Source organism: Sander lucioperca, chromosome 9, assembly GCF_008315115.2.
Source record: "Sander lucioperca isolate FBNREF2018 chromosome 9, SLUC_FBN_1.2, whole genome shotgun sequence".
NCBI classification, from domain to species: Eukaryota; Metazoa; Chordata; class Actinopteri; order Perciformes; family Percidae; genus Sander; species Sander lucioperca.
This window is the reverse complement of record NC_050181.1, coordinates 24,350,065-24,377,322: the sequence shown is the minus strand read 5'-3', so window position 1 is coordinate 24,377,322 and position 27,258 is coordinate 24,350,065. Positions and strand designations below refer to the sequence as shown.

Here is a 27,258-nt window from a genome sequence, read left to right as displayed (position 1 = left end):
TATGTTGCCAAGATATATCTTAATTTGAATGCAGTGCTATTGTGTTAAACGCCATCTGGTCTCTATTGCTGCCAGATAACAGGAAGGGGAGAGCGTAAATATGCATTTATTTCATGGTAACATTCCTGTATAGTAACAGTTTTATTGTAGCCTTGATTTATTCCTTTATTTTGGAAGCTGGGGTCTTGGTTATGAGTGAAGGAAAGACGGAGCGTGAGGTTAAAAGGCAGATTGGTGCAGCGGCAGCAGTCCATGGGGTTTGTCCAAGGTCGTTTAATTGCATCCACGTTTCCTTCACTTGCTTCCCTTCCTCGTAGTCTTAGTCCGTCAAACCGAGGAAGCATGGGAGAGCCGCGAGGAGAGAGGAAACGTGGAAATGGATTTTCAGCGGAATGAGACGTCCTTTCCTCTGAAGCGTCATTGTGAATTTGTCAGCTCTATGGGGGTTGCGGGGTTAGAAATGGCTTTCAGCTGCACGGCTTCCAGGAAGGCTACTGTCATGTATCTTCACTCATGGCTCCTCAGAGATCCCTCCTCCATCCGCCATCCTCCATCCTCGCTCCTCGGGGCAGGAATAAGTGCTTTGAGACGGCCTTCGCGAAAGCGGGTGAGGAGTGAGGAGATATCAAATGAGAGACTTGGGATGCACCCATGGACTCTACTGGACCGTCACGTTGGAGAGGAAGTTGAGGCTAAGGGCAAACCAACTATCCCCGGTGATCGTGAGCTTTGACAGAAAGAATTAGATCACAGACATGAGTGGCCAAAATGAGTTTCCTTTACAGGGTAGCCCTTTAAAGTTACAATCCTAAATATGAAATCAAACCCAGATTTTGACACAATATTTATGACCAGTATTTTTTCAGTAATGGCCATAAAATATTACCATTGTGTAATTATCTCTCTATGTAGGAGTTTTTATTGCGGAGTCCGCCATACATAATCATAATGAATTCAAACCGTTTGAAATATTGCAGGTAGTGATGGAACAAGACGGAGCAGCTGCAGCGAGCTGTTAAGAGCTGTAACAAGCTGCACACCAACTTCTATCAACGGCTGTTGTGTGAAAAATCAAAGATCATGGTTGTTATTGGCATTATGAACAAAAGCTATTATAGATAGTTTAAGTGTGATTTGGCTGTAGAGATGTCTGCCTTCTCTCCAATATCATGGAACTAGATGGCACTCGGCTTGATGCTCAAAGCGCAAAAAATTACAACAGCAATGTCTCTTTCCAGAAATCATGACCGGTTACTCAAGATAATCCACAGACCTGGTTGTGAGCAGTTTCATATAGGAACTATTTTCTTTCTCGTCCATCAGTATGCTTCCTTATGCGTGGTGATACGGTTGGCGGGTGTAGTTTGGTAGAAAGAAAATAGCTCCTACACGAGACTGCTCTCAACCAGGGGTCTCATTTATAAACGTGGCGTACGCACAAAACGGGGCTGAAAATGTGCGTGCGCCACTTCCCACGCAAAGGTTGTGATTTATAAAAAAAAAAAAAAAAAGTTGACGGGAGAATGTGCGGCCCTCCACGCAAACTCTGACCCGTGCGTACGCACATTTTGGAGACAAAATAGGAATTGGTGACGCAGATGGTGAGGTGGTGAACTGAAGTCAGACTGCAGAAAGTAAAAGGGAATAACGATTACTTGTAATATTTTTAAGTATTGATGCCTCACGCACATTTTTTCACTCTATATCATCCACGTTATCATGAAGATTAAATCCAGTAGTGTTATTTGCACTTGTACTGAGTGATAGTTGTTCCATAAACACCTCCAACTCAAATCTTAAATAAAAATGTGCTCTTAATGTTTAATCGGCGCTGTCTCTCCGTCACATTGTCCGCTACGGAGCATAGGAGGAGGAGATGGCTCGACTGTATGGAATACATGATAACATTTAAATACCCTAGCATTAGATAACGGCAGAACACAGTGTAGCCTAAATAACTAAATATATGTCTTCAATACTGTGCATATATCATCAAACGTCAAAGTCTGGAAATACAGCCGTTAAGCTCTCGTGTAATCGTTACCCTTAATGTCCTCGTTATCAGTCCAACTTTAATACTGTTTGTGACAATTCCTGCATGAAGAAAAGTGTGTTTGCCTATTACACTTTCTTTCGTCTTCAAATTGTATCTCAGGGTGGGGTGGTGGATACCACTAGTTAATGCTGCGATTTTGGCAAGGTGGTAACAATCACAAATTGTTGTAAACATAGAAATACTGCGGTGAACCCGTGCGTAATGCTGCATGGCACTGCTGGCCCTGCAGGAGGACTACGGCAATGGAAGAATCAGGAGAAAAAGAGGCTTCAGGGACCACGACGATGACTAATGCTGCTAATATGCTGATTTAAATTCCCTAAAGCTCTTGGATCTACGTACTGAATTGGGTCCAGTAGAGAGGGCAACGCGCTGGAACCGTGCCATCCCGGTCCAAATACAGGTACTCGCCACTCTGGGGGCCACCGGCTGTTTCCAGAGGGAAATGTCAGACAGCTAAGTGGTTTTTAAAAAAAAAAAAATATTATATATAATCTTCAACTTTATCACTAAGGCTTGTTTGGATATAATATATAGTTCTGTTAAATCTTATTATATATGTCTGGTATATCGAAGCTGTCCCCGAGTGCCGTAATGTCTGCTGTTTGACGTACTATTAATACATGTAGTTATAGATCAGGTATTCCTACACTGTGCAAGAACAGGCTTAAATTATAATTCAATTTGCAGCAATTCCTGAACGTCTGGTAGTTGTTACACCGAATCATGACTGGCGGAGAAAAAGCAAAAAACTTCTCAGTGTCATTCATATACGGACCAGCATTCACGAGGTGCTTTGCATTGACTATTTATGGTTAAAAATGGGCGTGTACAGGGCGGGACAAGAGGCTGATCCACATATGCACACTTGTAGGTAATCTCTGATTTATAAAGGGAACTTTGCATGCAGGTGTGCGTACACACGGTTTTATAAATCTGTCTTTTCTTTGGCATACGCCATTTTGGGCTTTTGGGCGTACGTATACTTATAGTAAGGATCCTACGCACAGTTTTATAAATGAGACCCCAGGTCTGTGGATTATCTGGAGTAACCAGGTCATCATTTCTGGAAAGAGACATTGGTGTGAGATTGTTGGAGTGAACTGTGCCTTTAGTATGCGTCAAACAAACTTGAAATTTATTGCAAAATCACTCTCGGTTAGGATCTACAAAGTCTGATCAACATGCCTTTATTTCTTTCTTTCTTAACTGCAGTCTGAAATTAAACTACTATGATCTTGACGTTACATATAAATGTTTCAATGCATTTCTAAACCTCATGTAAAGCACTTTAAATAGATTCTGTGTTTATGAACTTGCGTTATAAGGGATGACAAATCACTATGCCATATACGTAATATTATGAAATAAATTCAGATTCCGTTGTTTATCGAGGAAATGAATCATTCTTCACTCTAGATGCCGCAGGAAACCGCCTCCAGTGTAAATGTGGTATCAGACATCAACAATTAGGCAGGCAGCTGTATTCATGTGACAGCTCCCCTAAGCAAAGACTTCCTATAAGAGTGTTCACAGTCAGAGCCGCTGCGCGTGTGTGTGTGTGTGTGTGTGTGTGTGTGTGCGTGCGTGCGTGCGTGTGTGCAGCAAAGCCTATTAGGAGACAAAGCTTGTATCAGATCACACAGATACAATTAGTTTCCTAAGTTCTTTTATCACAATAGTCACACTGCAGGGGTGACTTGGAGCAACATGAAGCTCCACTTTTACCAACAAGCTTAATTAATTCACTTGGTAAAGTCTCTCTCTCTAAATATAACTAATAAATAACTAAATAAATAGAAAAAAAAAAAAAACTCTTCAAAAAAATAAACTGAGAAGAAGACAGTGACGTCTGAAGTCAAACAAGTGAAATCAAAAGTAAATTACGCCCTAGGCCATTTATAGATTATATTTTATTATAATGCACATTAAATCAACATTTCTGTAAATGCGCCAGTGTTAGCCAGTTGGCTAATTTTCAACTGTAGTCCTAATTACCTAGTATGCATGTCTTTATGGTGGGAAGAAACCGGAGCACCCGGAGGAAACCCACACAAGCCCGGGGAGAACATGCAAACTCCACACAGAAAGGCATGGGACGACCTGGGTTCGAACCCAGAACCTTCTTGCTGTGAGGCAGAAGTGCTAACCACTGAGCCACCCACCGTGCTGTTTGCGATAAAATGTTTGCAATTAATTTTTTTTTTTTTTTTTTTTTATATCTCAACCGGTTGGAATCTTTACACATTTTTATTGATTTTTAACCGATTCACGATGCATCGTTACATCCCTAATTGAAAGAAAAACATATCTGGAACTTCAGCATCTGCTATCCGAAAAATCCTTTTTTTTTACTGAGTGATTTAGACTGGGCCTGTTCAAGCTTCAGTGCCTTGCTCAAGGGCTCTCTGCAGGGACGGAAGCAGAAGAGGGAAGGACAGACTGCAGCTCATTCAGCTGGTCCTTTAGGTAACAAGCCTACTATTCTGACCTTCATGCCACAGCTGCCCAAAAGTCATGGAAATAAAAAGAGACTCCGTAAGGATCCGCAGATATGACTGTTGACCCCCCCCCCTCCCACACTTCACCATCTGCTTCAGGGTTTCAGTCACTCAGTAAAGTCGTCACGGTGCATCAGAGCAGAGCACACTCACTCAACTTCCCTTTACCGTGATAACACTGAAGTAAAGCGTAGAAACCAATGTGGTGTTTTATAGCCGAATCCTGATATTCTTGAATATTTCTTAATCCGAGCCTGAGAGACTGTCCTCCCCCGAAAAATGCTCAGACAAAGTATAGGAGCGACAAATTCCACAGGTCAGGGTGGTAGATGGGTCAAATGAACACAGGACACCGTTTGTGTCCCGTTATATAAATAAAATTAAAAAGGTGCTCTAAGCAACGTCACGTTTTTTAGGCTACATTTTTTGTCACATACAGCAAACATCTCCTCACTATCCGCTAGCTGCCTGTCCCCTGAACACACTGTAAAAAACGCGGTCTCAGTAGACAGGCCAGGCTCCACAAATGGCAACAAAACAAACCGCGCCAACCTGCACACAAACAGTGTTCGAGCCAATAACCGACAAGGAGTTGGTTGAGCCATCACCGCGGCAGCGTTAGCACGTAGGCTACTTCCACGATGCGCGTTCATGACTGTTTCAGGAAGCACAGAAGGGAGGGGGAGGGGACGGGATGAGGTGGAGGGAGGGGCGAGATAGCCTCCGTTTTGTTTGACAATACTTCGAATGTCAACAAGAAGTAACGTCACCCAACATCGCTTACAGCACCTTTAAACAGCGAGTTTAAAAACATTTTTTACGGAACTATGTCACGTTCTGCATCACACGCGTAGCCCGAAGATAAGTAACGTATCAGATTATTTTAACCCAAACCATGTTCTTTTCCTATATTAGTTTTTGTGCCTAAACGTAACTAAACGTTTCACAAATTAAAATGACTTGTTTAAAACGGGGACTGTTAGGTTCTGTCCTTGATATGAGGACGGAAAACACTGCTGTGGGTCGTATTTGCTGCCACCGCTAGCGGCGCTACTTTATAAAACGCTCCTGTGGGCCGTATTAGAGGGTAGGAATTGATAACCTACTGTATATCATCGTATGGTTTGGAGGACTTGTTGGAATCAGGCATTGGTTAAAGAGGTTTGGAGATTTTTGTTCCAACACGTAAAGCATTAGCATAAATGTAATAGAGCTCCATTGTTGTTTAAAACACATCAATGAGCTGCCACAAGTACTAGAGCGCCAAATGTGGATTAATCCACAGCTAAATATAGTCCCCAACAAATGCACTATTTCCTTCTGTTTGAGTAACATTTGCTACGTTTGTCACTAGCTGGTTTAGGAAATTAATAAGCCATTTTTTTAGAAAACTGAAACAATACATTTGTGCACTGATTTTACGTTAGCAGTGAGAATGATTGGGCTTAGTGACAGACTTACACAGTTGGTTTTGATCTTTTCATGGGATCTATTGATCAAATAAACACCAGAACATTTTTTGTGATAATAAGCAGTGTCAATCCCAATTAGATCTATTAACTGATGTCTTTATCCAGTGTGATTTACAGTGGAATAAATCTACTGTACATTTAGACCAGATTAAACAAACTAGAAGACACCGACACCAAAGAGCTGTTAATATTTTTAGTGCCTCTATTATTTTTCTGCTCTGTTGTGTGCCAGCAGCATACAATGAAGGCAAGGGCATTGTCTCATTGTGTTAATGTTCAGGCTGACGGCACAAGAGCAACTGTTGGTAAGAGACTACACAAGGAATCACAGCGCTGTGCTTAATCATAATGAGTTACGCCTCGCAGCTTTCTGTGGCCTAAATTCAAAAGGCAAAAAACAGCTTTCCAAAATATCCTCCATTTGAACAAACATCACCTCTACTCAAACATTAAAGCTATATGTAGCAAGGGCAACTTCAAATGTCCCTTGATCAAAAGGTGACTCTTGTACTCAGAAATTTCTCTCTCAAAAATCTTCTGATGTGAAAGCAAGAAGAGTGCAGCACTTTTATTGATTTATTCCGACTGACCTATGTGCCCAGGCCAGATGTTAAAAAGCAACCATAGATACAGTGCCTTGCCAAAGTATTCGGCCCCCTTGAACTTTGACCTTTTGCCACATTTCAGGCTTCAAACATAAAGATACAAAAATGTAATTTTTTGTGAAGAATCAACAACAAATGGGACACAATCATGAAGTGGAACGAAATTTATTGGATATTTCAAACTTTAACAAATAAAAAACTGAAAAATTGGGCGTGCAAAATTATTCACCCCGTTTACTTTCAGTGCAGCAAACACTCTCCAGAAGTTCAGTGAGGATCTCTGAATGATCCAATGTTGACCTAAATGACTAATGATGATAAATAGAATCCACCTGTGTGTAAACAAGTCTCCGTATAAATGTGATATCTCAGAGGTCCGTTTAAAGTGCAGAGAGCATCATGAAGAACAAGGAACACACCAGGCAGGTCCGAGATACTGTTGTGGAGAAGTTTAAAGCCGGATTTGGATACAAAAAGATTTCCCAAGCTTTAAACATCCCAAGGAGCACTGTGCAAGTGATAATATTGAAATGGAAGGAGTATCAGACCACTGCAAATCTACGAAGACCCGTCCGTCCCTCTAAACTTTCAGCTCATACAAGGAGAAGACTGATCAGAGATGCAGCCAAGAGGCCCATGATCACTCTGGATGAACTGCAGAGATCTACAGCTGAGGTGGGAGACTCTGTCCATAGGACAACAATCAGTCGTATACTGCACAAATCTGGCCTTTATGGAAGAGTGGCAAGAAGAAAGCCATTTCTTAAAGATATCCATAAAAAATGTTGTTTAAAGTTTGCCACAAGCCACCTGGGAGACACAGCAAACATGTGGAAGAAGGTGCTCTGGTCAGATGAAACCAAAATCAAACTTTTTGGCAACAATGCAAAACGTTATGTTTGGCGTAAAAGCAACACAGCTCATCACCCTGAACACACCATCCCCACTGTCAAACATGGTGGTGGCAGCATCATGGTTTGGGTCTGCTTTTCTTCAGCAGGGACAGGGAAGATGGTTAGAATTGATGGGAAGATGGATGGAGCCAAATACAGGACCATTCTGGAAGAAAACCTGATGGAGTCTGCAAAAGACCTGAGACTGGGACGGAGATTTGTCTTCCAACAAGACAATGATCCAAAACATAAAGCAAAATCTACAATGGAATGGTTCACAAATAAACATATCCAGGTGTTAGAATGGCCAAGTCAAAGTCCAGACCTGAATCCAATCGAGAATCTGTGGAAAGAACTGAGAACAAACGCTCTCCATCCAACCTCACTGAGCTTGAGCTGTTTTGCAAGGAGGAATGGCAAAAATTTCAGTCTCTCGATGTGCAAAACTGATAGAGACATACCCCAAGCGACTTACAGCTGTAATCTCAGCAAAAGGTGGCGCTACAAAGTATTAACTTAAGGGGGCCAAATAATTTTGCACGCCCAATTTTTCAGTTTTTTATTTTTTAAAAAAGTTTGAAATATCCAATAAATTTCATTCCACTTCATGATTGTGTCCCACTTGTTGTTGATTCTTCACAAAAAATTACATTTTTATATCTTTACGTTTGAAGCCTGAAATGTGGCAAAAGGTCGAAAAGTTCAAGGGGGCCGAATACTTTCGCAAGGCACTGTAACTCCATAAATAAATAAATAGTTATATCAATCTAAAACCACTTTTGTCAGTGTGTCATGTAATGTAGACACTAACAAAGTGGGTCTACCAGTTGGCGGGAAGCCAAGACAATAACATATCAGCTTGGTTTAACTACTAGATGGATGGATGTACGCTGAATTATTGATGTGAAAGAGACTATGTGTACTAAGTGCACTCAGCACTGGTGGGTGGCATTTGCACCGCCCATGTCAGCTCCAGGTCAGCAGATTGTCTGACTCCAATAAGCGATCAAAACAGAAAGATAAACTTCAAAACACACACTATATGATGCCACACATCTAAACAGAGTGTAGCTCCTTGTTAACCCCCCCCCAGCAAATTGTAAAAGTATTGCTTTATAACATCTCTACATGTAAACTCCAGCAACCGGTGTACTATATAGAACAATTTTATTGTTAGACCAACATTAAAATAGTCATTTCTCATACATTTTAAGAGTTGTTTTAATGTTAACCCAGACTGACTGACAAACGCTCCCATGGGTTGTTTGTTTAAGCAGCAAATACCAATTATGTTTATAGTGGCGGCACTCTCTAGCGGCCTTAGTAATTATGACGGAGCATAGCAAGAAAAGAGCACCAAGTTCTGCACAAGTAGGCAGGTTAGGGTGGTGGATGGGTCAAACGAACACAGGACTTACATCTAGGGGCCCTGACACACCAACCAGACGGGCCGACCGTCGGCAGTAAAGCCAGTTGGACTGATCAGTCGGGTCCCGGGGTCCAAGAAATGCCTCAGAACACACTGAGGCGACGCTGACTTGAGCGTACGCTCTGCGCGTGCACGAAACGTAATACGTCTCCATAGCAGCAGGCGGTGCTGCTCTGTATTGTTTCCATTAGCAGTCTGATTATTTACCAGAAAATGAGAACCAGCAGCTGATTGGACGAACGCGTCACGTGGTTCTTTTTTCTCCGGAAATTCACAGCCAGACTGTCATGGCGGCTCGTTCAGAATACGATCTCATATTGGACTAAAATAGTTCACCGAAACGTGTTTCTGAAGACATTTTAAGAGAGAAATAGGCCGTGCAGTTGCTGAATCTGTCTTCATTTCAGATTGACAAAGGTCAGTTTAAAAGATTTGTCAGATTTTGAGCGGCTCATCCGCTCCCCATTTCCGGGTGAGTCCCGACTGCCCTGTCTCCGACTGAACATGTCAGGTCGGCCCAAATGAAGGCCGACGGCTCCTCGGACGGCCGACGATACGGAACACACAGAACAGACTCGAGTCACGGACCTCGCCAGACGGCCCGACGCCCGATTATCGGGCTGGTGCGTCTTCTCTCTAGGAGAATGTGGTTTGTGTCCCGTTTGAAAATAAAAGTAAACAGCGGTTCGTATTTTATTTTATGGAAGCGGAAATGGAGCTATGTTGTGTTCTGCCTCACATGCATAACCCAGAGTGAATTAGCGTCTCATTTTAACCCAAAACCATGTTTTTCTAAACTTAACCAAGTAGTTTTTGTGCCTAAACATTACCAAACTGCTGCCGTTTGCTTCTCTGGTTTAGATATGAAGACGGAAAACGCTCCTGTTGGTCACATTAGAGGGTAGGAATAAAGCAGTTATTTCTCGCTCTATTCGGAGGACTTGTGTTAACCTCATTTAAGTTGCTAGTCATTAACACAGCCAAGTTGCACGAACACTTTCACTGCCTGTTAAGTGATAAATCAATACCTTTCCATATGAGAGAGAAGGCAGCTGTGTTCTTTGTCCCCCTGCTATGTGGCCCCACCGTGAGTCTTGCATGTCTCATCCAATTAAAATAAAAGACCAACAAGCACCACAATTATCACCTGGCAGCTCACAGCTTCAGGCTGTCTGTGAATTGTACCTCATTTGTACGTCGCTTTGCACAAAATGTCAATGTATCCGATGCGTTTTACAGCCTCGTGTGCATTAATGGTTCAAACTCTGTTGATGCCGCTTTATACCGCTGTTTTCAATTCATATCAATTACTGTCCAGTCTACTCTGGAAAGTGTGATATGTTGTAGCAAGACAAGATGAATGACATTCATTTCAACATCAGTTGTGTTTGAGCAGGCAATCGTTTTGCATAATATGAAAGCCGATGAAGCTTTGAGAGAGATGATACGCTCATACAACATGTGGGAACTATAGGAAAAAAAAGGTGTTACTTAAATCTTATGTCTATTTGAGAAATCCAGGCTTGAGCAGTAGTCTCTTTCGCGTTTTGTCGTTTCTTGTTAGAGAAGGTGTGTGTATGTTCAATCTCTTTTGCACTAATGCCTTGTTGTTGAAAGGCGTCATTAAGATTTAAGGGTAGCATTAGGTTAACAAGCAACTAATTGGTTGAATTATTGCCTGACTGCACTGCGGGCATAATGGTGTGGATGTGGTGTAGGTTTTGAAGATGCCGTAGCTTCCTGTTGATCCCTCTCAAGGTGAAAAAAAACCTGCTCTCTGCGGCTCTCTTTATGAGTTAATACAGCAGGAGATGCATACAACAGATCCTGTTGTTTGGACAAAAGGATACACTCAACCCAATGACAAGCATCCAGAAAAAAACTTGAGGGATTTGGTGGCTCACTCAGGTATGGTGCTAAAAAAGTCTCATGAGTATTTGCAACTTGTAAAACACAATGCACAAATGAATGCAGAGTGATTTGTATTATGCGTAAATCTGTGTTGTATCTGTGCCTCTAATTTGTGACTTGTGAAACAGAATGCAGAAATGAATGCAGAGCAATTTGTATCCGCAAATGCGTATTTGTGTCCGGGCGTCTAATTTGTAACCCGTATTTCATCATTTGTAAATGAATTTAGTATTTTTCAGTCTATTTGTGTGGATACTTTTGAGACGTTTTTTCCGCGCTGTTGTCACAAACAAGTGACGATCCCAGTGTTCTCCAGTAGATGGCGGTAATGCAATGCTTATGTTGGCCGATATTACGGTCTTTTAGTGGGCCCAGTTGTAAAGCTAGGGAATATATTTGGTATCATATGAAACAAGATGATCTAAGAAATCCATTGATATCAACTATGTCATGCTTGTCCATAACAGGGATAGATAAAATAAGGTTCCAAAGCTAGGCTATTTTCAAAGGAGTCTCTCTCATCAGAATAAAAATAGATTTATCATGTTTTACACTGTAGCTGTTGCCATAACTACAGATTTCAGATGTTAAACTAAAGAATACAAATGTAACATTTGCTCGACGTATTATAACCATGTTTATTACTACAGTAATTGCCACGCACCGGGTTAAATACACGCTTCTCCTTCAAGACAAAATGTTTGTGCAGTTGCACACCCTGTTAAAAAAATATTTTTTAATCATTTAGTTTAAATCACTGAATCTGCCATGTTTTACAGATCTGACTGATCAGATGCTGTCCTGAACACCTGCTTGACGAGGTTTACCTGGACCCACAAGACGCTCCTCACAGTATGAAGGTATTTTGGGACAGGTGTCATACTTCTGCCAAGCGAAGGTCTGAAGACAACACAGCAGCATCAGGAAAGATTCAGTGACCACAGGATGACTTCTGTGACCTGAGAGCCTGCATTACCAGCGGACACGTCTTCAGTAGAAAAGAAACCCTTCAGACTGGTGGAGGACATGATCTGGACAGTTAACATCTGCTACTCTGTTCATTATGTATACACACTTTATATTTCCATTTCATTGACTATGAATAAAGTGCTTTATTTCTTAGCAGGGTTTGGTCATTTTCAAGTTTAGTAGTAAGGCTTCTTCAGTGTTATAGAACATGGTTTTTTTTCACAAAGACTGTAATTGCACTGTTTAAACAGGTGATATGTCTGATTTAATGCATGTAGTAGGGTCAAACACTAAGTCCATTTAACATCCTGACTATGAAAATGTAATCCTTTACGACAGGTAATAGTTAAAGTAAGCAACACAAAGCATTTCTGTTTAACAGTTAAACTTTGTTGTTTTGACAGATGACAATATGAATAAAACTAAAGTATGGGCGCACAGATGGGCGCTGGTGCATTTGCTATTTAGACGTGGGCGCTGGACAGGAAATTGACAAATGCGTCGGTCTTGAACTAGCAAAGACACTTGCGTCGGGCTTTCCGCTGTGCCGGGTGCAAGATAGAGCCATTAGTCTCTTTTAGGTCTCTTCCACCTGAAAAGTCATGTCTCATTGTTCTCTCTGCCTTGTCCTCCTCCTAGGCTCCACAGCTTCTGGTTTGGGTTTGTTTGATCTCCTGTGTTACAGATGTCATTTCTCCACACATCTTTCACTCACCCACACACCACTTACACTACTGATACCACCGATTCCACACGTCATGATTCTTTTGTTAGTAGTTCATCTTGTTTCTTTAACAATAAACATTTAATTGGCACTTTAACCTGTCTGGTCTCCCCTCTTCGTCACATGCGTTGAGCCGGTTTGTGACAGTTGGAAACAGCCATCAACGTTTTGTTTAAATGCTCGGAGCAATAGGATACAGCATTTCTTCTTTGCAGCGTTCATGTCGTTTCCATATTACGAATTAAAGCTCATAAACACATCGTAGTCTGAATAACGACTTCCCAACTCATGAAATGGGACCTTCCGAAGAGCAGGTGGATGCACCATGGGCCTTGGCTTCTAGTTTTAATGTGGATTTGGAAACCGTTTAAAAAAACTCAGAATTGACCAACTTCCTGATTAAGAGTTGTTTGGAAAATGAGCTTTCTTTGTGTTGTGAAGACCGGTTCTTTACAGCCTGCTTTTCTCATCTTTTAGTTTGCGGATCGGCCTGGACTTCCAGCGGTTGGGGCAGTCCATTATAATTGGATGTCTCGGGCGAAAACCTTGTAACAAGCATGTGGGATATAGTCCATTTTCTATCTGAGAAGGCGAGATTAAATGGCACACAGCAGCAGCGCTGTAATGAGGCCGATCGGTGAGATTGTTCACATCTCCAGCCGGTGTTGAACAGAGGTTGAACAGTGATGAGCGAGGTCAAAGGCGTCATGTTAGATCAGCAGAAGGCTGATGACAACCTGTTCCGTCTGTCTCTGTGGGTTGTCTCGGTCCAGGATAAGAAGTGGGATGCTTTGCCAAATATTTACCTTTGCTTCCCACAGAGAACAGTCATTATGTACACATCCAGTGAAAGATAGGTCTTTTTGCTGGTAGTCGGGCCAAAGCAACAATATAAAAATGAGAGAGAGAGAAGCCTCTAAAGCTCTCAAATTTACTGAAATAGCATAAAATATGTACGTTTTATATAGTGTTGGGCAATCAATCCACAGAATCTAGTCTGTGAAAACAAATCTAACATTTCAGGCTGTTCTCACCAATCGTACATATAGCTACAAAAAGTAATGCATTGTAATTTGTACTAGGGCTGCACCATATGAGAAAAATATTCACGATATGGAGGAAATTAATCACGTTGAATATCGCAATAATAATATTACTTGCGATACATAAACATATTAAACTGTTCGGAGTTCTACTGCTTGTTGAATTCAAACAAATGAAAGGAAAACATTTCCAACATTTTTAGTGAACAAATTGAACATTGAATTAAACGTAAAAGGCACCACCACTTAAAAAGAAGAGTGACAGTTACATTTTAAAGTGTAGTTTTCTACTGATATTTTCTTTTAAATAAAACAAAAAAAAAAAAATCTGAGTGTCTATCACGATATGTTGCAACCTTTCGCGATATGTATATTGCGCCAGTTGATATTACGATGACGATAAAAAAAACGATATATTGTGCAGCCCTAATTCGTACTTATTCCACATATTTATTACTGTACCCGCACACTGACTGCCACTGTATGAGACCAAGCAGATCCGCGTAGGGAAGAGGTCGGGGTGGAAGGGTCCTAAGACACAGGACTTTCAAGCGGGGAGGGGAGTTTGTGTCCCGAAAGAAGTTAACGGGGGGAAAAAAAAAAAAAAAAAAAAAAAAAAAAGTCTTTCGCCCAGGAGACGGGTATTCCTGTCACGTAAAGACTACTTAAGCGAACCGGTGTTTCAACCCAAACCTCAAAAACCTTATTCTAATCTTTTACTCGTGATGCTAAACTTAACTGTCAAGTGACTGGTCGACGGTCGCTGTAATTTTGTAATATATATACGCATTGCTGGGCCTACGTTTTTCGTACGACATCATACAAACCCGTTGATGATAATGCGTTTAATATTGAGTCAACTAAGGAGGACTTTACACCTGTAGTTTGGTTCATATATTGTCTTAGTTGAGGTCCAGTTTGTGTCCACACTTCACACATTATAGGTTGTAAATGTGTCGTACGTTGACCAGTGTTAGGTATGATGATGTTGCTGAGCTATATCGTGTTTTATTATTTGCGTCTCTAAAGATTTTTCCATGTTGCATCATCACAAAACATTTCACACAAGCATTTCTTTTATACATTTCATTGCCCTTAGTGGATCTCTGCAGTGATTCAATACTTCAAAATAATTTCTTTTCTTCTCTCCTGAACGAAAAACACATTTTTAGCAGACGTGTAATAACACTTATCTACAGCTGAAACCAGGCATCCAGTACCATTTGTTCTGCCAAGTTATTTGATTAAAAATGCACAGTGTAAACTTTCTAACATGAGCCCTCGTCTGCTTCTACTGTGAACTCATTTTGAGTAACCCAGTTTGTGTTTAAAACCCACTGTGCTGAGTTAGCTCTCCCGCAGCCCAGGTTCAGACAAATGAGCTTAATATACCATAGTGGTCAAGAGCCTGTTCACACCTGAGTCCCTGCTGTCCTCTGGCTGCAGAAGACACGCACAGACTGGAACATAAACTGGGACAAATTAAGGAACACGGCCAGTACAGAAGCAAATAATGATGTAACCATTTCAAATCTTAATTATGACATGTATTAATTATATGTAGGTCAATGACAGTTGATTGCAAATCCAACTTCTGCTTCTTGTTTTTGCTCCATTATACACACACACACACACACACGTTTTTAAAGGACCGTTTATAAATAGACATATATAAACTGGCCCAACAGATCCCGTTGCTCTGGACGGAGACCAGTGAAGGATATTAGAAGCACTTTTCCGGTGATGGCTGAGCGTTACTGAGCAGCCTCCAACTGAGAGAGACGACGTAAATGTGACGTGAGCAACCTGTCTGAAAGTTGGAAGTCTTCTGGTAGCTGTGCCAAGAGAAATCTCAATCATTCCCAATCTAGCAGAGACGGAGAGCGTAGGTATATGTAAGGAGATAACATAGACACAGGCTAATTATTGATCACTAAAATGATAGTTAACATTAGTAATTAAACTTAAACAGCTAATGTAAGTCCAAACTGCCTGCAAGCTTCTTGTACTATGCTGTTATTCCTCTATGTGACAGTAAGTCGCGTGGTTATGACCCAATCGTTAGCCTTCGTTAGCCTATTTTTATAAAAACGTCTACTACGGAGCCATAACGTGAGGTAAAGGTAACGGAGCCTTTTATACATTGTCGTGTTTCTTTAGAAATAAACAATGGACAAATAGTCTTTAAACTCTTCAGATGTAAAGTTATTCGCTGTCAAAGTGACGCCAAAATGAATGGCAGTCAATGGGATGCTAACGGGAGGTGATGGCTTGGTAGCATCAAAATGGCGCCGTAGGAGCTACACGTTCCTGGGAGAGGCTTACCCCCTTGTTCTCACCTAGCTGTCCTTGTCAAAATAAAGGTGGAAAAGCCCCCCCAAAAAAAAAAAAAATTTAAAAAAAAGTGAAAAATACTTATAGTATTCAAATTTCTTCTATTTACAGTATTTCAATTTTAGCTTCAATATAAACATTGTTGTCAATAGATTTCATGTCAACCATTAACAGTTTCTGCTCTCCCCTTATTAAAAGGATGTTTCAGTATAAGGGGTTGGATAAAACCTTTCATGGTTTATCTAATTTTATAGCATGCTACAGGGGTAGAAAAAAAAAAAAAAAAAAATCTATTTAACTTAATAGTTTTCTTTGCAAAACAAAGGTTAACCTTCTGAATACGAATACAAAAATCACACACAGAATAAAGTAGAGCATCAAAGGCGAGCACCAGCAAAGGTGCCACGGCCCACTGCACCACCACCACCTTCACAAGGGTGTTCACTCCGCTGCTGGAGACGCAACGTTACACAACAGCACCGCACGTTCTCACGCCGACACGACCACAATCTCCCAGGGGAAAAAAACACACTGGCTGTTGCAGCTTGCAAACAGACGTCTACAGAACGTTCAAAATGTGTTCCTACAACAGAGACTTTGGATGGAGGAGCTTTGCTCACGTATCAAACATTTACCGTACACCAAACTCCCTTGACTCTATTGGGAATTTACTGTGAGAATAAAGAAATAAAAACAAGTCCTCCAAACCAAATGACGATTACAGTCGTTTATTCCTTTCGCTCTAATACGACCCACGGGAGCGTTTCGTAAATTCAGCGCCTCTAACGGCAGCAGGACATTTCATTTCATTTCAAACCTGTATTTAAAACCCAGGGCCCATTTTCAATGAGGGCCAAGTGCACAGCATGCATTTCAGCAAACTACATTACAATTATAATTACAATGACATTTAAATAACAGATGAAAGAAAAGAAAAGTTTAAACAATCAGGTAAAACGGACACAATAAAAAATACCTCACATCTAAACCAGAGAACGTTACGTCGCGGTTTTAAAAACACATCGTTAACGTCGTGAAACGGTCGCAGTTTGGGTACGTTTAGGCAACAAAAATAATTAGTTAAGAAAAAAGATGGTGGTTTGGGTTCAAATCAGACGCTACTTAACTTTAGGTTACGCATGTGACGCAGAACTTGTAGCTCTGTAAAGTGTTTTTGTTTTTTTGGGGGGGCATTTTTAGGCCTTTATTGGCAGGACAGCTGAAGTAATGACAGGGGAGAGAGAGAGAGAGGGGGGGGGGGATGACATGCAGCAAAGAGCCGCAGGTCAGAGTCGAACCCACTGCGTCGAGGAGTAAACCTGTATATATGGGCGCCCAATCTACCAACTGAGCTATCCGGGCTCCCAAGTTTGTTAGTTTTTAAACCCGTTTTAACGTTTTTTTTAAAATTACTTTGAACTCCGGCCTCCTGGGTGAAAGTCCTGTGTTTGTCGTTTCACCTTACTTCCTGCTTCGCTCCCATCATCAGAATACGGCCACTAGAGGGCGCCGCCACTATAAACCTAAATATAGCCTGTAATTGCTGCTTCAACAAACGACTTAGAGAGAAGACACACCAGCCCGATAATCGGGCGTCGGGCCGTCTGGCGAGGTCCGTGACTCGAGTCTGTTCGGTATGTGCCGTGCCGTCGGCCGTCCGAGGAGCCGTCGGCCTTCATTTGGGCCGACCCAACATGTTCAGTCAGAGACAGGGCAGTCGGGACTCACCCGGAAATGGGGAGCGGATGAGCCGCTCAAAATGTGACGAAAATCTTTTAAACTGACCTTTGTCGATCTGAAATGAAGACAGATTCAGCAACTGCACGGCCTATTTTTCTCTTAAAATGTTTTCAGAAACACGTTTCGGTGAACTATTTTAGTCCAATATGAGATTGTATTCTGAATGAGCCGCCATGACAGTCTGGCTGTGAATTTCCGGAGAAAAAAGAACCACGTGACGCGTTCGTCCAATCAGCTGCCGGTTCTCATTTTCTGGTAAATAATCAGACTGTTAATGGAAACAATACAGAGCAGCGCCGCCTGCTGCTATGGAGACGTATTACGTTTCGCGCACGCGCAGAGCGTACGCTCAAGTCGGCGTCTCCTCAGTGTGTTCTGAGGCACTTTTTGGACCTCGGGACCCGACTGATCAGTCCGACTGGCTTTACTGCCGACTGTCGGCCCGTCAGGTTGGTGTGTCAGGGCCCTTGTGTGAGCATTTTTCGGGGGAAGGACAGTCTTTTTCAAATTGTAGCCAAACTGAAGCAATGATCCAGTTTGACATCAGTATCCATCCATCCTTCTGCAGTGCCTTTGAGCAAGAGACATGCATAATCCCTTCCAGAATATAAGTGGGAAAGAGAGAAGGAGGATTGGTAAAGAATCTGTGCTGACGTGAAAGGGGTTTTGTGTACTTGGCAGTGTTCGTCAGATTATTAAACCCTCACATGTTCAACACAACACATGTTTAACTTATTTTACTATTTACTATTTATTTAAATTTATTTTATCGTTATTAATACGTACTGTGTGTATATGTTTATACTTATATTGTTTATATCTTTTTATCCTTCTTATATTTGTATGTGTGACATGCTCCAACAACACCATGACAAATTCCTCGTATGTGCAACGTACTTGGCAATAAAGCCAATAAATCTGATTCTTTCTGATTCTTTTTCTGCTTTGGGTGATGAGAACATTTTGACAGCCCCGTCTGCTTTTAGTCAAAGGAGGCTTGTGGGAAGAGAGCACTGTTTATCCTGAGAGGTGGATCAACACTGGAAAAGGGCAGAGCGATGATAGCTGGAGGACCGCTCGGCGAGAACAACCAGCCTGAGAGATTAGGTCTTATCTAATGAGTTAGCTTGATTAAACAAAGGAGAAATAGGTGAAGACAACTTGACGGTCCTCATTTTTTTTCCCTCTACAAATATTTTCCTTATCCATTTATCTGCCAATTATTTTCCCTGTTAATAAATGAATCGGGTGTCTATAAGATGTCACGAAATAATGGTTTTCAAAAGGCCAAAGCGATGTCTGCAAACATTGAGTTTATCAATACAATCCAAATTTATTTAAAGAGCACATTTAAAAACAACAACAGTTGACCAAAGTGCTGTACAATCAGAAAAAGAAAAAATATAGAAAGAACACAAAACAACAAAAAGGACAACAGTTTAAATGACTGTATGATGAAGTATTAAAAGCCTGAGAATAAAAATGTTTGACGGGACATATGGTTTCAATAGATCGGAGAGATAGGTTGGAGCTAGCCCAGTAAGTGCTTTGTACGTAAACAAAAGTATCTTAAAATCAATTCTAAAAAACATACAGGGAGCCAGTGAAGGAAGGCCAGTACGGGGGTGATGTGATCTCACCTACGAGTTCCTGTTAAAAGAGGAGCTGCAGCGTTCTGGACCAACTGCAAGCGTGACATAGAGGCCTGGTTTACACCAACATAAAAGGGCATTACAGTAGTCAAGCCTGGTCGAAATAAGAGCCCTTATAACCCTCAGAATCAGGGTTATACATGCTTTTCTGAATCAGAATACTTTATTGATCCCATCAGGGAAAATGTTCAGTTACAAAACTCAGACAAAATTTAAAAAGGCATCAATGAGTGTTACGGTAGGTTTCCACACAGCGAAATTTCGCTCTCATTGAGGTTGAATGGAGACGAAAATCGCCCTGATTGGGCGAAATGAGAGCGAATCGCCGAGGCAAGCGAAAGAAAGTTGACTAAAGTTCAACTTTATTCAAATGAGGACCAATCGAGAACCAATCAGGTCCGCTTGTTTGTTTGGAGGCGAGTTACAAAAAAAAGTCTGACCAAGATGGCGGAGGTTATCAGCGCTGTATCATGAAAATTTCTATGTTATTGAAATGGTTTCTACACGAACATTGGTACTTGTATCAACAGGAATTGTGATTTATATGTTACACGAACGTAGTCAGGGCACATACACCACTAAATAGACCACTGTATATGTTAGTTTAAACACCCGAAATTTTCAACTAGCCGACAGGCTAAATCGCTAGCATGTTCGGACATTGAATTTCATTGTAAGCCTAGCCAGGCAGATAGGCTACTTGTGCATTTGTTTGATTACATGTTTTGTTGGTGAACATTGACACTTGTATCAACACGAATTTCACAAGCTACAACAGCAACGATAGCTTGCTAGCAAACTACCTGCTAGCTACCTATGCTACCTAGCTTCAACCCTCGCTAGCTGCCTAGCAGCCGGTGTTCTGTTGCGGTCTGGCGTGATTTCGCGACCACGCCCCCGAGGCAATAGTTCGCTGGACGAAATTTGCTTGGTGTTTCGCTGTGTGGAAACCTACTGTAAGTGTCCCAACCAGCACAGGCAGACACCTGTCCACCAAGAGCTGGGATCCGTCCAAGGTGCATTATTAAGGAACCCACGCAACTTCTAGGCAAGAGCTGCCCTTCAATAGCATTCACACATTACTATTGGCCAGGCGTCCATGCTTACGCAAAGTAACCCGATTTGTACAGGTCCTATCCCCTGACCAGTAGGCTATCCTAACCTTAACCACTCGAGGTCAATACCTAACCCCAACCAATCGAGCTGCTTCGTAGGGCAGGACTTACCTAGAAGTTACGTGGGATCCATAATAACGCGTCCGAGGTTTCTGCCTAAAAAGGAAGATTTTCCTCGCCACTGTTGCACCAAATGCTTGCTCTTTGGGGGAATTGTTGGGTCTCTGTAAATTTTAGAATGTGATCTAGACTAGAGCCCGACCAATATATCGGCGGGCCGATATTATTGGCCGATATTAGGCATTTTCCAAACTATCAATATCGGCATTTATAATGGCCAATAAATGAATATTCATGTTGTGTTTTTGTTCAAAAGGACTAAGTTTCATATCTTAAGTTTGTATTTTTATACATTTTAGTTATCAGAACTTCAATATATTTTGATGTTCCTCCGTTCTGGTGTGACAATAAAACAAACAAGTTTATTTTTAAACTGCATCATTATATTATTTTAGTGAGGACTCATAAATAACTACAAATAACTAACGTTAGGGAAATATGTTTGTTTTGTTACGCATTTCTGGATTTTTTTTTAATATATAATCGGCTGAGATATATAGGATTTTTAAATCACCAAATATTTGTATCGATATCAGCGTTAAAAATCCTTTATCGGTCGGGCTCTAGTCTAGACCTACTCTTTCTGTAAAATGTCTTAATATAACTCTTGTTATGATATGATACTATAAATATATAAAATTGAATTGTATAATGTAACATAGCTAAAGTGCAATAAAGAGTTAAGTAAAAGTAAATAAATTTAGGTGAAAAGATTACGTTTGCTATACAATATATCACATATCTAGACAGAATGTTAAACTTGGATTCGTGGAAATGTTTAGCTTTTTAGTTGGAAAAAAAATGGCTTAAAAACAATTAATCGACCACCTAAAAAGTAGCTGATTACATTTCTAATCGCTTAATCATTTAAGCCATTTTTTAAGCAAACATGCTGAAATATTACCTGGTTGCAGCTTCTCAAATGTGAGCATTTGGTTGGATTGGACAGTAAATTGAACATCTTTAGACTAAAGTTGCAGCTATTGATTATTTGCATTAGTGAGTTATTGTTTAATCCATAAAATGTCAGACAGAAGAACACAATTTCGCTAAACCAAAGCTGACAAATTCAAATTTCTGGTTTTGTCTAAACAATCCCAAACCTTAAGATGTATTGGAAAAGAAATCAACATAAGACTGAAGGAAAAACAGGAAATATAAAAAAAAAAAAAAACCAGAATTTTGAGCATTGTCTTACACTACTTTTCCCAATTACGTTATTGGGGAAACTGTGATTGACATTTCTGTTACCATTTCCTGAGATTTTATAGACCAATTGAGCCGTGAATCAAGAAGATAATGAGCAGATTAAAAGATTATGAAAATAATTAGCACTATAATTAATCATTAAAACCACGGGGCTAAATTTTAATACTACTATCCAGATTCTCATTACACTGTAAGAATATTTACACTGCAGACAAACAGAAAACCATAAAAAAAAAAAAAAAATCAAATCTCCTTTTATGGCATTTTCACAAATCTAAAACTGTGTTTTTAAGAATCATCTAGCCTCTCTGGTAGGCTATAATTTAGTCCAGATTTGACAAGTCTAGGTATAGTGGTATATGATCTGGACCTGGTCCAATGTGGTCTACATGTGAAGGAAAAAAATATATATTAAAAAAATAAATAAATCAATCAATGAAAACTCCATTTATTGTAAAATATAATAAAGCTTTCACAAATCTGAAAGTGTGTTTCCGACATCATTAATAGGCTACTTTACCTTAAATGTCACGCTTTCACAACAGTAATTACGAGGCTAACTTCAGCGTTGGACACAAGTCCATATAATTAATTTTAGTAAAATATATAGCCTATAGTTAATTAGAATATTTTTAGCAATATAAAAATGTGATATTTCGCCATTAAGACTTTGTATAACCTGGTTGTGTCCCCTTTAAAAATGTGTGTCTTCTTCACTAATCAGTGGACTAATTAAAATGTTGGCATATCAGGTGTGTGGTGTAGCCTAGCTAATTTAGACTCTATGCTTTCTATATTAGCGTTAATGCTTGGGAAAACACCATTAATAGGCTATATCCACCAGCACGTTGTTCTTTAGACTCACAACATCGCTGTTTAAGTGTAGTAAAAGGGACTCACCATGAGCGGACACGTCGAGAAACACAAGGTGACGAATAGCAAACTTTTCATCTTTACTCCTCAGGTAGAAGCCCCGGTCACAGGTCCTAACAGGAGAAACGCAGCTAATAAATAAAAACAGGAGTCCGGACTTCATTTAAACTCCACTTTAGACTCTTTCATCCCGCTAAGGGGGGCTGAATATTGTTTTAAATCCATGAATGTGGAGGAAAAAAACAACGAGAAGAAGCCGGTGATGTTCTGTATCCCCCACTGAGCTGAATGAATGTGCAGAGAGATCAGTGACCCGCGGCTGCTTTCAACCGTCAAATAACAATGATAGGCACGGAGACTTCCGGTACTGGATTTCAAAATAAAACATGTATTGAGGATTACTGTAATATAGGTAAGGCAGCTTTATTCATGTAGCACATTTTTTGCAACAAGGCAATTCAAAGTAATTTTCACAAAACATTAAATCAGATAAAAACAATTAAAAATATTCGTTAAAGAGAATATTAAAGAGCTTAAAATGGAATAAGACAGCTATGACATACAAGAAAGTTACAGTGCAATGAACAATTACTTTGAAGGCAGCATCAAAAAGAAAAGATAGCTGTATATGAAGTAGCCTAATCTAACACATTATGCATTCAATATTTATTCCTTTGCACTATTCTTTTTGTTTAAAATTTGCAGAAACACTTGACTTGTATGTTGTTGGTCATTGTTGCTTTTTATACAATAGGCCTACATTTATGAATATGCCGATTCCTCATATGTACTTAATAGTTGTTGTTATTTTACCTTATCTTCGCTCTGCTTTGTTGTTGTTTTTTTAGCTGTATGTCTATTTCTATCTTCCTATAAATTGTTTTTGGACCCTGGATTCGGATTGACTTCCTGTCTCTTTTTAGAATAGATTTTGATTAGTTTTTAAATAATATTACATAATTGCCTGTCCCTCCTATCCTCCTAATGTCTGCTCTCTGTGTGTTCTCAAAATCCCTTCGATACAGGAAAACAACAACAAACTTTGAGCTAGCAAGCTACACGCAGAAAATGGCCTTTTGAAGAAAATTTGGTTTGAGCAACAAGGCAGGCCTGCTTGGTTCTTTGGGGGAATGATTGTAAAGATTTACAAAGAATATGTTTACAGCATTTCCTCTCCAACTGGGACGTTTTGGGACCGATTGGTGGGATTGCTGTGGACGAAGTACACATGGAGATACACTGGTAAGAGCAAATGGTGTTTAACTGTGTACCCAGCTAATTTAAATAGTCCACGTTACTGTATTGTGTCAACAGTTAACTTCATTTAAATAACTTCATTGTATGTGGCGTTTTCTCTTGCGGGGTGCAAATGTTCCATCAAAACAAGTTCCTTCTCAAGACTATTTTGCATCCGGAGTTTAGCGCCGCCCAAGAAGATTGTGATTGGTTTACAGAAATGTAAACAACCTAGAGTTTTTTTCCCCCTCCTATCCCAGAATGTATCTGTGGTGTAGCCAGACTTTACTCTACAGCACTTGTGGAGATAGAACTGGGAATGCAAGACTACCGTTAATCTATTATTGCTGTTGAAAGAGGAGAGATGATAGGTAAATTATCGGTAACGACAACAATACTTCTATCATGCAAACAAAAATGTTGTCTTTATGATTGACTCGACTGCTTAGGAAATTGCTTTGGGAGAAATCTCACACCAGAATAATTGAGGCTCACCGAGAGAAAAAACATACAGCACATGAATGTGCACTTAACAATGAAGCAGACACGTGCCTGCAATTCAATTCAAACTCTTTCAATGTGTAAGATTGAATTGGTCTGCATCTACCAATAGCCTACCACTGTGCAACAATTCAGTTATTTTGTCCAAATCTACTGCTCCACAGGGTTTCCGTCATTAGAGTGGACCACATCACAATACAGTGCCTTGTAGTTTTTTGGTGCAGACAAAGTCGCAGTGAATTGTGTGCTTTAGTATCACAGTGGGGGGGGTGGGGGGTGATGAACAGTCAACACCTCGCTTCTCGTAAATGTCGCCGCGATGCTACCAGAATGCATTGCGCGGCTGCTTACATAGACAATGAATGGGAAGCGGTGAAATGACGCCTGACAGCGGACACGTACTAAACGACCATTATGCTGCTGCTCTCGTGGAAGTCAGGTGACAAAGTATAAGAGTGCCAAATTCTGCATAAGGAGGCATGTGTCAGTTGCGTCCTTTATTTTAGTAGTTTTACGTGACTCATTTTGCCAATCCCTGATGATTTACCAACCCTAACTAAGTATTTTTGTTGCCTAAACTGAACCCCGTTTCAATGTTAACTACGTGTTCAAAACTGCAACCATCACATGCTTATCTATCTATCTATCTATCTATCTATCTATCTATCTATCTATCTATCTATCTATCTAAAGCAAAATGCGACTGCAATGAAGTCAGACTAAACAAGCAGAGCAGAACAGAGCTGAAAACAGCGAGTCTTTAAGATGTTCTACTCCAGTTTGACAATCAGTTTTATACTTACATACACAAGGAATACATACACATATACATTCAACAAATAGACATGTAGTAGTAAACATATATACATATATATAACATATAGCAATATGGTAATATAGACACATACTGTACAATAGAGACAACAATATACATATAGGCACATATCAACATAATATACAAAAATACAAATATACAATTAAGACATATTATCAAGACAAGTACACATAGTAGTGTGCGAGATGTAATGTATGTGAGGTTATCAGCAGAAAAGTCACTTCAGACCCCGAGATAAAACGTCTTGATTTAGAGATGAATAGCAAAACTGACATACAAAAACACAGCTCACTTCATTAGAAATGCACACACTCTCACATGTGGGCATGGTTTCTGTCTTGGTTACGGTAAAAACATGAAAGCAGAGCGAGGATTTAAGTGGCACATATTTACACAAAGCCGGAGACCACCAGCTGCCCTGCTGTGGGCGAAAGTATCAACACCACATTAAAATATGCAGACAGAAAACGTAAAGCAGTCGCTCTCTGTCTAACTGCTTCACATGTTTTATGGTCTGTGTATAAACCAGGATGTAAACAATGTGATAGTTTTAGAAACACCCTTACACAGAGTGCACCCATCCTGATCCAGATGAGGGGAAAAAAGCATCATCTAGTCTAGGATTTCTTTTTAATTTCAGGAAAGCATTAAGTTATTTTTTAATCCTATCTTCTTTGCAGGAAGAACACCTGGGACAAAGCTGTGGTGAGAGAAATGACATGATAACAGTAGATAATGACTCTAATAAATTTGCTCTAAAAAGTTGAACTTGTTTTTTAGAGACATTAAGTTTGATTAAAACTATTGGATACAGACACATAACAGTAGGGCTGGGTATCGTTAAAAAATCTCCGATACCGGTTCCGATACCAATACCGTGACTTCTATACCGGCTCCTAAACAACAGTTTTTTTGATACCAAGTCTATAAAATGAAAAGGAATAACTAGAAACCCAGCCCGATCTGCCGGCAATTTGATTTCGCCGTACATGTTTCTATCCTGCTTCCGTTACAAATCTGCGGGGACCAATCACAAACTGGCTTATCCACCTGGCGCACTATTGGCAGGTTTAACACGATGACAATAGAGGAGCGACCAAGCAGCTTTTTGTTTACATTCAATATGACGGCCACCGAAGCGCAGCAACCCGTTGATGCCGCTGTCGCTGCTGTTTTAAAGGATTTCAAAGGCAAGTTTTCTCTGAAAACAGAACACAAACTTGCCCTGGAACAATTCCTACAAAAGAAGGATGTGTTTGCCTTACTACCGAACGGCTTTGGTAAAAGCCTAATTTACCAGCTAGCCCCGCTGGTGGCCAAAAGAATGGAGCTCAGCTCAAACCCCGTTGTTGCGCAGTACGTCACCCGGATCGTTGGTCTGATTGGTTGAAGGACTATCCAATTGCGTACAGAGTAGGGCTGTCAGCATTAACGCATTAATCGCGATGCGATTAAGGGCCGAGCATAATGCGTACATTTTTTTTAATCGTATTAATCGCATGCCGCCATTTATTAATTTATTTTCACTTCACCCGGCTTTGCGTCGTGCCTAACAGGTTACTATTTTGCCGTACTTCCTCGAAACACATCCTGCTGCTGCAGGAATAGCAACGCGGATTTCGGTGCCTCATTCTTGTGCCACTGATATGCCTGCATATGCCTGCTTTCCATTGTTAATATGTACTTAAAAACAGTTCTGAAATGCAAAATAATAGAATTTTAATCATTAAACATGTGATTAATCGCGATTAACTATAGAAATTCAGCGATTAATCGCGATTAAGAAAATGTAATCGTTTGACAGCCCTAGTACAGAGTCATTTGAACTATGCCCGTTGATCACGCCTCTTGTTCAGTAGAAAATACAGAGCAGACTCCCCAGATATTAAGACTAATGTTCAATCTTAAAAGATTGAGCTTGGTCTGGTGATAGCCAGACTAAGGAATTACAACATTGTGTAATGTGTACACACATACACATTACACAGAATGGAACTGTTGGAATGGACGTTCTATATCATTCAGACAGCCCACTTAACA

General features: G+C 40.4%; 1 protein-coding gene and 1 long non-coding RNA gene across 2 annotated transcripts in view; one reads left to right on the top strand and one right to left on the bottom strand.

Annotated features, from left to right (window-relative positions):
• vipr2 (vasoactive intestinal peptide receptor 2) overlaps positions 1-22,961 on the bottom strand; it is a 68,591-nt gene extending 45,630 nt beyond the window's left edge. The window contains exon 1 of the mRNA XM_031291039.2: positions 22,674-22,961. Coding sequence (XP_031146899.1) covers positions 22,674-22,724 — 51 coding nt within the window. The 5' untranslated portion in view covers positions 22,725-22,961. The remainder of the gene's footprint in view (positions 1-22,673) is intronic.
• LOC118495790 lies at positions 268-26,424 on the top strand. Its single transcript, XR_004898226.1, has 4 exons — positions 268-370; positions 9,675-9,683; positions 10,526-10,529; positions 26,414-26,424. It is a non-coding gene; the product is annotated as an uncharacterized LOC118495790 (long non-coding RNA).
• Positions 26,425-27,258: the final 834 nt, after the last annotated feature.